The 11884-nt window shown below is 38.7% G+C and overlaps 1 protein-coding gene across 3 annotated transcripts; it reads right to left on the bottom strand.

Moving 5' to 3' along the window:
- Positions 1-215: 215 nt before the first annotated feature.
- LOC117292504 (enoyl-CoA delta isomerase 1, mitochondrial-like) lies at positions 216-10626 on the bottom strand. Of its 3 annotated transcripts, none has more exons than XM_033774569.1 (8): positions 10183-10619; positions 7899-7964; positions 6525-6652; positions 5587-5733; positions 4981-5079; positions 3561-3642; positions 2736-2852; positions 216-2165 (listed from the first exon to the last, which is right to left on the bottom strand). In XM_033774569.1, the coding sequence occupies exons 1-8, from the start codon at positions 10193-10195 to the stop codon at positions 1999-2001; spliced, it is 819 nt and encodes a 272-aa protein (XP_033630460.1). In that variant the 5' UTR covers positions 10196-10619; the 3' UTR covers positions 216-1998. The 3 variants fall into 3 exon arrangements, with proteins under 3 accessions (XP_033630460.1, XP_033630462.1, XP_033630463.1); XM_033774571.1 differs by lacking the exon at positions 10183-10619 and adding an exon at positions 8434-8462; XM_033774572.1 differs by lacking the exon at positions 4981-5079 and having other exon boundaries at positions 10183-10626.
- Positions 10627-11884: the final 1258 nt, after the last annotated feature.

The raw sequence follows: 11884 nt of genomic DNA, 5'->3' as shown, positions 1-11884 counted from the left end.
AAGCAAGCGCCAAAGGAGTAAAAAAAAAAAAATCTTTCAATATTTAAATTTATGTCATCGAGTAGTAATTATTGTAGATAGTTTACTTTTACACACAATTTATTTCCAAAGAAATTGGCTTTATTGAAAACGGTATTATAGTCTTGATTACCCTCATGACAACATACCCATAAAATAACAACCATATTTTGGTAGATTTGTTCAGTCCTCCATCATTTTACTGTGATTGTCAGTGTTGTTAATTGTCTCAACATTTGATTCATAGTCAGTTTGCAAATAGAACATGTCAATAATTATACTAGACCCATAACCAACGCCAATTGCTACTGTCCGCCATGCTTGCCATTTTTGGGAGTAAAAAAATGCACACAAAATTATTGTAAGGTTAAAAAACGCTGCGTGTACTCATATGGACTGCTATAATATTCAGATAGACCCGGTTAGTGCGAAATGGGCTAGGCAAACAGTGCAATTTCGTCACGCTTCACAAGCGGGCAGGCCAACCAATTAGCATGTAATTAACTTAGCATAAATTTGCATAATGACTTGTTTCCTTTCATGCACGGTGTAGACCACATGTCATTTTTCTCAATACGGGAATGCACCGTTAAAGTAAGAAGCATTAAAAAGACACATCCTTTTCGTCTGACAACTCACACCTGTTAACGCCATGTATATTAATTGCTTTTTCAAAAAGTGGACTAAATGGGATTATGCAAAAACCAGTGACTAAAGTTTTATGACTTATAATTAATTCAACGTAAACACACTCACTGAAAAGGTTGTGCTTTCCAAGTTTTTTGTGGCCAAACTCAGAATATTTAATGGAACTTTATCGTAAATTAAACTTGACATTGCATGCCTGTTGATATAATAACTTGATTCATTAGAATAATAACAGTTAATAATTTACGTAAACCCGTTGTTCTTAACTGTAATGTTATTAGTGTTTATCTGTTTTCATAGAAAACATTTCAATAGGCAAAAGGTTTCTCAAAGATGTTTGAAAATACATTGAATTTATTTTTTATGGACCAAAGGATAATTTAAAGCCGTTGTTTAGCTTCGACTTTTTTTCACGTTAGCCCAGAAGAAGTACGTCTTTTTTGAAAAGACTGAACTTGTCTTAATGTAGTTTCCTAGAAGTTTTTTTTGTCTATATATACACATGCATATATATTAAACCTCACTTTGTACACTGAAAAGAAGTAAAACACTTCGAAATAAGCGGTTTCTAAGACTTGTATTATTATTATTATTTTATTATTATTAGTATAAGTAATGTTTGTGGTGACACTTCTGTTGTAAGTGGTAGTGGCTCTGGGAAGAGTCGGTTTCTGCTCGACGTTTCAGACAACAATAACTTTGTTTCAAGACTAGATGTAGGTCTAGCCTTCCTTTTAAAGCTTTGCCAGGAAAAAAACATTAGACCCTTCCAAAACGAGACGCTAGGTGGCAGCAGACTTATCAAGTAAATTTCCATGTTTACGTAGTTCTGAGCATGCGCACATTACTGAGAACAATGGTTTCACCCGGTTAGTCTGCTGCCACCTAACGTCCAAAAGGTGTCCCATTTTGCAACAAAAATAATGACCCCTTGCATAGACCGCCATCGCCGAGGTAAAACAATGGACACCTCATGTACAGCCTACACACCACAATGCTCGGCCAAAACTTCATTGACCTCAGTGGGGGCGCTGTTTGGGATGTTGACGTCATGAAAGGGGTCTCATGATCAGGGTGAACCAATGATTGTCATTCTGTTACCGTAATGACAGTACACATTGTTCTCTACTCCTTATCCAGATTGTCATACACTTATTTCAACTTGAAAAAGTCAGCTACCGGTTCATTTTTTTGCACATGAATAAGTAACCAGTTACTGATTGCATAGAGTCCGGTTCATATTCACCCCTAAACAAACCCATGATTGCCCTCTCGCCCTTAAAACTATACCACCTAAAAAAATGAATGCATTGCTTTGTGGATTAATTATTCTTATTTTGATGGGTTGCTTATTTTCTTGAGTACTTTACCCAGCGTTTCTTGGACAACCTCTTGGCTGATATAGCTGTACATATTTTGGGTGTCGCCTTCGGGGTTGCCCGTCAGTTGTAGGGCAACGGGTTCTCGGATCATCCTCTTAGTTCGGACCCGAGAGAAGTCTAAGGGTCAAAGCAGAGAAATAAACAGAGAACGATCTTAGCAAAACATGAATCACTATATACAGTGGCGTTAATATTATTTTCATTGGAGGGGGGGGGGGAGGGGCAAAGACAATATTATTTGGGGGCTTTCGCTGCTCCACCCTTCGACCCCCTGGTAGTTAAGCCACAATCTAGATATGACAGAACGTTCCCAAGCAGTGTTGCAGTTTTGGAAACGAGCGTGCATCTGGGTTTTTTTCAGCAAGCAGTAGAAGCTGAAATGGTCAACCAATCCCCTTTTCGAAACTACGGTTCGAGCATGGGCTTGAACCTCCTTCAATTACAGAAAACCCGATATTTGTGACGGGGTTTCAACAGGCAGACGGAGCCAAGGGTGTTAGAGCCCGGGCCAAAACCGCAATTTCCAATGGCCAATTACCCCCCCCCCCAAAAAAAAAACACAAAAAAAAACACAAAAAAAAAAAAAAAAACATATCCAGGGCATACAATATTATCGACCAGAGTATCGTAGTAATCAAAATATTGTTCAAATAATATAACATAAAAGAAGGAAAACTCTCAGCTGACCTGGTATTTTCAGCCATCTTGTCATCTCCTCCTTACACGTGTCCATCAGTTTCTTAGGATGTGCTTCTCTGTCTACTATCCCGACTTCCACAGCCTCCTTTATCGTGTATTCCAATCCTGTTTAGAAAATACAGGGACAATTAAACTCTCAATATTTTGACCACGCGTCTTGTATTTCCCAGGTTGATAACATTTCATTTAAGGTAGGCCTACTTCACGAAACAAACCACCAACAACTAATAACACATAAATGGTTTTGTGGTAGTTTATTTTTGTATCTATTCTAATGATTGATTGGTTGATTTGTTGAATTTATTCGGGGAAAAATATATATCAAGAACATGCCAAAAATACATACACAAAAACAGGATAAAAGACAATCAAATAAGATAAACCAACCAGAACACAAGATAGAGATACTGCACAAAATTGTCCAATGATAACCTCAAAAGCCAATAACTTTGACTTGTTCTAATGGGGTCCTCATTGCGAACAACTATGTTAATGCAGAATATGTAAAACCTTTATGTGCTGTGCCGCCAGAGAGTATGTTTTTTATATGTTCTAGTCCATTTCAAAGTGGCCTCTACAGCCCGAAGTAAGCCAAACCACCGAAGCGGACCATTGAACCATCGAACAACCAGGTGCATAGTCTTGTTGACAAGTCGTTAAAAATCGAGCATCTGAAAGCACACAAGTTCGTGCGATAAAGGTTTTTTCTTCTTCCATTATTATCTCGTAACTTCGACGACCAATTGAGCTCAAATATTTACAGGTTTGTTATTTTATGCATTGCGGTACACCAATTAAGAATATAGGCCTTACCGAGCTGCAGACTCAACTCTGCTTGTCTATTGCCAAGCACTCTGGCGAACATTTCAAAGACCCAAGATGAGTTAGTCAGGCCCTGCGTAAAGAAATAATACAGAAGAAACAAATAATTGTATTGTCTAAAAACATGTATGAGATGCACTTTAAAGGCAGTGGACACTATTGGTAATTACTCAAAATAATGATTAGCATAAAATATTCATCGGTAATGAGCAATGGGGAGCTGTTGATAGTATAACACATTGTGAGAAACGGCTCCCTCTGAAGTAACGTAGTTTTCGAGAATTTGATTTTGAGACCTCAGAATTAGACTTCGTGTGACAGGGATGTTTCTATTGGACACTATTGGTAATTACTCAAAATAATTATTAGCATAACACCTTTCTTGGCGACAAGTAATGGGGAGAGGTTGATGGTATAAAACATTGTGAAAAACGGCTCCCTCTGAAGTGCCATAGTTTTCGAGAAAGAAGTAATTTTCCACAAATTTGATTTCGAGACCTCAGATTTAGAACTTGAGGTCTCAACAAATCTGACATAGCATCTTTTACGTAGGAGAAATGAAGCAGACAAGAAAAGTGTGAGAAAAAAACCCTTGCAAATTACACCTTAGTTTATAATTATGAGTCAAGGAACTGAGCTCTTAAGTTTTTTACAAAGACAGATAAAGAGAATGGTTATTTTAAGAGAATCATTTAAACTATTCCAGTATGAGATGCCTCGATGAACAACACTAATTTTAGACATTGACGTTCTGTAAAAATTGAACGAATAAATGTCCATTAACGCATGCATTTTGGACGTTTAGGTAAATAGGGAAGAAGTATATAGGTTTCCCAAATTAAGGTGGTGTTGTACATTGTAAATATATTGAATTTGGCAAATAATGGAGCTGAATGGTCACATGCCCATCGTTCGAAATTACACGAACCGCACGTTTTTAATTTGTTACAAATTAAAACATTAAAGTGCTTTTACTCGACAACCGTTCATTAACAACCTATTTATAACCAGCTATTAAAACTATAGGTATACGGTTATTTGCGAACGAAATGGTTTACCCAATTCGCTCATATAGGGGTGTTTGCTGCAAAATACATTATGTGGGGCAAACACAAGGAATATGTGAGTAAAAGTTCAGCTTCCTCAATACAGGTAAACACTAGACTGTAATTTTGTTCGCAATGATTTGGGACCTTTATCCTGGACTCTGTAAATAAATAAATAAATAAATAACACAGCATTTATAAAGGCGCGCTATATCTGGTGAAAAACCATTCAAAGGCGCCGGTCAAGATGGAAAGAGGGAAAATTCTCAAGTGTTGGGGAAAGCAAGTGTGAACAGGTGTGTCTTAAGTTGATGCTGAAAGATGGAGATGTCATGGATTTTCCTGAGGTTTTTCCTGTAACTTACAATGACTGTGTCTGGCAATCCTATTGAATACGGGCCCTTCACCATGATTCTGTAGTCACAACTAAGTGCCAGAAGACACCCACCGGCCACGGCAGTCCCCTGCAGGTATAGACCAAGTATTAGGGGTCAAATGTGCATTGTGAGAGATAAAATGATCCATAAAAGTATGATCTTAACATAAAGACACTGCACATTATTGGTAATTGTCAAAGACCAGTCTTCTCACTTGGTGTATCTCAACATGACCATTAAATAACAAACCTGAGAAAATTTGAGCTCAATTGGTCGTCGAAGTTGCGAGATAATAATGAAAGAAAAAACACCCTTGCCACACGAAGTTGTGTGCTTTCAGATGCTTGATTTTGAGACCTCAAACTCTAAACTTGAGGTCTCGAAATCAAATTCGTGGAACCATACTTCTGTCTCGAAAACTAAAGCACTTCAGAGGGAGCCGTTTCTCACAATGTTTTATACTATCAACAGCTCTCCATTGCTTGTTACCAAGTAAGTTTTTATGCTAACAAATATTTTGAGTAATTGCCAATAGTGTCCACTGCTTTTAAATACAGAAATGTGCTTTGGGATTGGGGGGGGGGGGGTACTTACATTAATTGCAGCTATGGTGACTAGTCTGGAGGTGTAGAGCCGGACCCAGGCGTCTTGTAGAGCCTTCCAAAAATCTCTGAATTTATCAAAACTTTTCTGGTACATTTCGGCCACATCTAGGCCGTAACAGAACACACCCTGAACCGACTGAGTAATTACAGGAGGAGGTTCGGGGTGGGGGGGGGGGGGGAAGAGAAGAAGCTGATATTAATGGCAAAAGTGACCACATGAAAACTTAAATTATGGTGAAATTAACAGGACATTTCCTGGGCGTTTCTGCCATCTTGTATACAGTCGCACACTCATTATAGAGAGAAAAGAACAAGTTAAAACGTAACAGCAACACATTCAATCACAGGGCGACACTTTTTAACTGTCATATACAAGCTTCCCTGAAGACAATCGAGCTTATGGATTGAAACGTTAAGTTGTTCTGCATCTCATTTATAAAACCCATTACTCTCGCACAATGTGTCACACGTTAAACCTTAATTTGGGCTCAATGAGAGACTTTCTGGGACGATAGAGGGCAGCAGACTTACCGGGTAAATCCATTGTTCTCAGAGTTATGCGCATGTTCAGAACTACGTAAACAATGGAAATTTACCCGGTATGTCTGCTGCCACCTAGCGTTGGAAAGTCTCCTATTGGTCATCGAAGTTGCGAGGAAATGATGAAAGAAAAACACCCTTGTTGGACGAATTTGTGTGCTTTCAGATAAGAATAAAAGACTTCTAGCTAGTCAGTCTTTTATTATTTTAGTGAGAAATTACCTCTTCCTCAAAAACTAAGTTACTTCAGAGGGAGTCATTTCCCACAATGTTTTATACTATCAACAGCTCTCCAATGCACGTTACCAAGTCAATTTTTAAGTTAATATTTGTTTTGAGTAACTACCAAACGTGTACCTTCCCTTTAAATTACTCATCGCAACTTACCGATGTAAGAATGGCTCCCTTGTAGCTGTAGTCTTGCTCCAAGTCGTCCAGGATTGTGATCAAGTCATGTAGGACTTTTCTGTTCAGGGCATTTGTTGGTGAGCGGTTGAGACTTATGACAGCAACAGCTACAACCATTCAATGTTATATATTGTTATATTTATATTTAATAATATAATGAATAGGGTAGATGGCCTTAGCTTTCGATCCAATCCGGACCTTCTTCAGAGGCATAAAACAAGTACAAACAAATACATATCCATTTATAGAAAAAGAGAGGGGGAAAGGGATTAAGGAAAGGATCCAGAAAGAAGCGGGAAAATAACAGCCAATCAAAGTTCCTATTTCAGAAACAATATTGGTGGCTATGAACCAATAGGAGTGAAGTGGCGAGGACAAAGGATGTTTAGAATGAAAGGAAGGGTTACTGGACTATAAAGGTGGTAAATGTATTGTTCGACAACAATGCAGGGATACATGAAAGGGTAGGATAAGAGAGCAAGTTGCATCATGATGCAACTAACAATGGTCAATTAATAAGAATAGCAAGATCAAAGGTATGATGATTTTAAAAATAGGTATGAGGGACCTGTGCAAAAAAATATATATTTATATTTATATTTATACATAGTTTTTAATGATTCCTGTAATTGGCGGCTATCCGCTGTTGGACACTCCGCACAACATTTGCCTAGTTATAAAATAAGTGGTTGAGTTTTCGCACATTTTTGTTTGCTTGTTTATGATCTTCCTGTCAAGGGAATTCAGCAAACTCCCGTACAAATGCCAAACTGGCAACAACCAATCTGTCTCATACAGACATTTGATTGACGTCCATGATTATGAATTGCACAAATAAAGTAATTGTGATTTATAGTCACTAGATGACAATTCTTGTTCAAAACGTTCTAAATAAATCAGCGAATAGCTTGGGGATTCGAACCCACAACCTTAAGACGACATAACTAAATTGTATCAATGGTTTCGAAAATGGACATGATTATATACCTTTTTAAGAAAGAAAACAAGATGGCCTCGTGACTGATAGACCGTGGGTGCGTTCGATTAGCTTCCCTGGGTCGACCCCGGTCTGCCCCCGGTACGTTTGAATAGCTTTGACGTCATTCAAGGGGCTCACCCGGGCCAGCCCCCAAGTGCCCTGCTTGTGGAGTGGGTCACTTGGAGCAGATCCGAGGTGCATGACGTCACCACGGGAGGGCGAGTGATCGTTCGATTAGCTCGCCCGAGTGAGCACCGCAGGGTCGACACAGGGAAGCTTATCGAACGCAGTGTGGCCTGCTGATTGTGCAAATTGAAATAATTTCACCTCGTGCATAATAGTAGAGAACACAATTTCTACATTATTCTACTCACTTTTCATGTCTTTGTCCCTCTCAACGGACACGAGTTTCTGTGCTGGATTCATGTCAACAGTCAAGCCTGAATTCAATCAATAAAAATCGTTATAAAAATACCGGGCTATGAATGAAATGAGAAAATAAACATTTTTGTCTTGCGTTATACTAATAGCAGTCTATAAATACAGTGGTTTAAAGGCACTGGACACTATTGGTAATTGTCAAAGACCAGTCTTCTCACTTAGTGTATCTCAACATGCATACAATAACAAACCTGTGAAAATTTTAACTCAATTAGTAGTCGAAGTTGCGAGAAAATAATGAAAGAAAAAAACACCCTTTTCACACGAAATTGTGTGCTTTCAGATGCCTGGTTTAGAGACCTCAAAATTGAATTCTGAGGTTTCAAATCAAATTCGTGGAAAATTACTTTTTTTCGAAAACTATGTTACTTCAGAGGGAGCCGTTTCCAATGTTGTATACTTTCAACAGCTCCCCATTACTCGTTACCAAGTAAGGTTTTATGCTAATAGTTTTTTTTGAGTAATTACCAATAAGTGTCCACTGCCTTTAATTCACGCATTGCTGTCTGCATGTCTACTATATAGGCCTACAGTACGGAAATAACGCTATTTTGATTCCAGTTGAATTGAATAAACTACGTGTAGAAGTCTAGGAACTCAACTAGGAAGTTAAATTGTCGACCAACCAACCAGGAAATAAATAACTAAAAAAAGCACAAGAAATGAAGAGCTAACGATAACAATTCACAATGAGAGAAATGCGACTACTGAATGTGGCTACGGAATGCATGCGGAATTAATTCATGTGCTCAATGTGACTGGTGTGGTCGTAGTGACCGAGTTATATAGAACATAATATAGTTAACATTATCAATTTAACAAGAAAAAGTTCCACCAGGGCTCATACGGTAGCACAAAAACTTGCTAAGCACAGAATAGAGTTGCTTATATAGCAGAAACAGGTTACCAGTCCAAATTAAGCTACACTACGTTCGCATTGTTGTGGCTGGAGCCCGACTAAATAATTGCTTAAGAAATTTGCTAAGCAGTGTTTTCTGCGTAACAGTTTTACGGAAATGGGCCCAGTCCTGAAGGACAAGTTCTTATCAGAACAAAATCATACTCGGCGAAGGAATAACGATACAACCCCAAAACCATACACAGTATAAATCGCATGATAGTAAAGTAGGCCGACGCTAGATAAACCCGGAAGTAATTCCAGCTAAAAGTGCTATTTTTATGATTTGATTTATGAGGCATGTATTTGAAAGTGCTCCCGAGCATGCGTGCAGTGGGGTTAATTGGACATGAGTCCCGCCATAGATTAAAGACCGTGTGCATCCCAGATTTAAAATTGCCAGGGTAAAAATGTAAGCTTTCATAACTAGTTGGCCTAAACATTATTTTTTTTAGAAGTATTTTTCAATTTACATATAACATACAATTTTGTTTCTGTTTACATCTACGTCAGATAAAATAACCAGCAAATGACGTAGACTCTAAACTATAACACTCGGCAGGAGCGCTGACAATGGCTTGTTTAAAAAAAAACATGCAAGCACCGGGAACTTATTTTAAGTGGCCATAAGTGTAGGACAATTTGTTTACCCCCCCCCCCCTGTGACTTCCCAATGTTACCTTTCTTCGATAGGCTCCATGGATATTTGACCCGCACTTCACACATAAACCCAATAACCCACCCGTCTGCGATGAATGCTCTACCAGACACCCTTGTTCAGAAAACCCCATGTTCCGAGAACCCCTCTTGATTTACACGCAAAAGTTGGGGCTTGGGGTTAGAGTTTAAGGTAAAATACACTATGGGTGTCGGGAACATAGAAGTGTCTATTGTCAACACTCCACGTTGCAACGTACTTTTGCGACCCAGCGTCAATTAATTTTTTAAAAGCAAGTTAAGCTTTCCACTCGTCGTTATTACGTGATAGAACATGAAGCACTTTTAGGCCTTGGCTATAAGTAATAGTGCTACACAATGGCCACAATTTATTGTACAAATAACTTTTTAATCCGTACGTGTAGGCCTATATGACGTAGGCTAAATATTATCACAGTTTGTTTGCATGCATGTGTGTTTCAGATACACCCAACAGTACAATACCTGTATTTACCTGACAAATAACTTTGGCTTAAATTATGATGTTGAATAATGCACTCCTAAAAATGGTATTATGAAAAATAACTAAAAAATAACAATACACTTATAGGCCTAATAGTTTACATAAATAATGTAATGTTGTATACTTGAAATGTACGTACCAGTCTTTGACATTCCGCAAGTCAATCTTAAGCCAGTCGATATTCTACAAACAGGGGGTGTATCTCGAACAGTAGTTCCCACTTGAAAGTAAAGCCCCGCCCCCTGCTTTTATCACATTACACTCTCAATCACATGGGTGTGGTACTACTAGTGTTGACCTACTTACACCTGTTCTGTCGAAAGTTCGGTTCTTCCCACGCACAGTATGCGCCTCAAAATAACATTGAAAACCCCAAGGAAAATGAACTAGAGTGAAGCTGTGTGTATAGCGAATTGTATTGAAGGATCTCCGTTTAGTTTGGTTTCCCCATGCATAACACTGACTGGTAAAAATGGTGTATTTCTCTTACAAAAAGCACTGAACTGAAACCGCAAGTTATGACGACTATAGATCTATTGTGTTTCGCTAGTCAGGGGTTGTTGTGTTAAGTGACTGGAAAGGGTGTAGTCTCTTTTCAACTCGTTAGTCCAAGTTTAGATCTCAGATCTGAGAATTGATTTCTTTCATGGTCGGAGTATATCATAGTACAAACCTATAAAAGTTACCCATGGCACACACAGCCATTGCTGCGTTGCACTTTGCACGATTTCATTACAAATGTCCTCATAATCATAGTGCCCCGGCCCCTTACCAGAGGAAAACTTTGCTGCACCCCTTCAAGAGAGAAGTTCAAGGACAGTGATAGTATTACATTCAGTGAGTGGGGGAAGTCTGGAGTACGGAACACAGAAACATATATTTGTTTAAATACAATTGACGTGTATAATAATGATTACTTCTGTATAGTATGACCCACATCAACTTCTAGGTAGGGCTATAGGCTGCCCATGACCTAGTCTTGGTGCAAGACGTTTCTCGTTCCCTTTTCACGCACACCGCGGCCAACTCACCGACAGGGCGCGCACCGACTCACCTGACTTATAGTCCACTCACCGCCCCGTGGTCATATTTTAGCGCAGTGAATAGTTTTCTAGATACCAGCGCTTTATAAGATTTTTTATTATTATTATATGGGCCTCTACTCCAACAAGCTTTGCTTTCTGGAGACACCCACCACTTAATCACCTTCTATTATGTATTGACTGGGTGGAAATAAAGTATATAAAGTACATATTATTATAATCTGTACTGGATACCCGCACCAGGTGTTTGTACAGTAATTATTAACAATGCAGATGATATCGGTGGTGTAACTAGACATTTGTTGGGGGGGGGGGGAGGGGGTGGTCTGTTGCTGCACTCAAGAGAAGGGCAAGCGCTCTGGGCAAGCGGCCCCATCCCCTACTGGTTACAACACTAAGTCTCATAACTTTATGTCCCTGAAATGTCCCTAGACATAATAAGCCCTTTGAGACAACCAAAGATAAATAAAACACTATAATGTAAGAACTTAAGTTATTATTATTTTAAAATGATTATTAGGCATGACATTTGTTCCCTGGAAAAAAAAATAGACAATATTTGTTATCAAGTACAAGAGCTGACCTACATGTACGTGTACACATGGTGTAGGCTTTAGTTTTTTTAATCACAGTTTGTCTGATTTTCCAAGGGCAAAAAAAAACCTGAATCAGAAGAAAAAGGACAAATATCATGCCTGGGTTATACAGCCAATTGCTCTGTGTGTGTTTGCTCATTATGACCACTGAAAAGGTCGTTCATGCATTGTTAATTCTCGTCTCGCCTTGACAGCGGCAATG

Source organism: Asterias rubens, chromosome 7 (assembly GCF_902459465.1).
Source record: "Asterias rubens chromosome 7, eAstRub1.3, whole genome shotgun sequence".
Lineage (NCBI taxonomy): Eukaryota > Metazoa > Echinodermata > Asteroidea > Forcipulatida > Asteriidae > Asterias > Asterias rubens.
This window is presented reverse-complemented; position numbering and strand designations above follow the sequence as displayed.

Excerpts from the sequence above, each read along its gene's own strand:
- LOC117292504 (XM_033774569.1), bottom strand. Across the intron at positions 5,080-5,586 it reads TCACCATAGCTGCAATTAAT|GGGACTGCCGTGGCCGGTGG; the intron begins GTAAGTACCCCC and ends CTATACCTGCAG. Across the intron at positions 2,853-3,560 it reads AGAGTTGAGTCTGCAGCTCG|GATTGGAATACACGATAAAG; the intron begins GTAAGGCCTATA and ends TTTTCTAAACAG.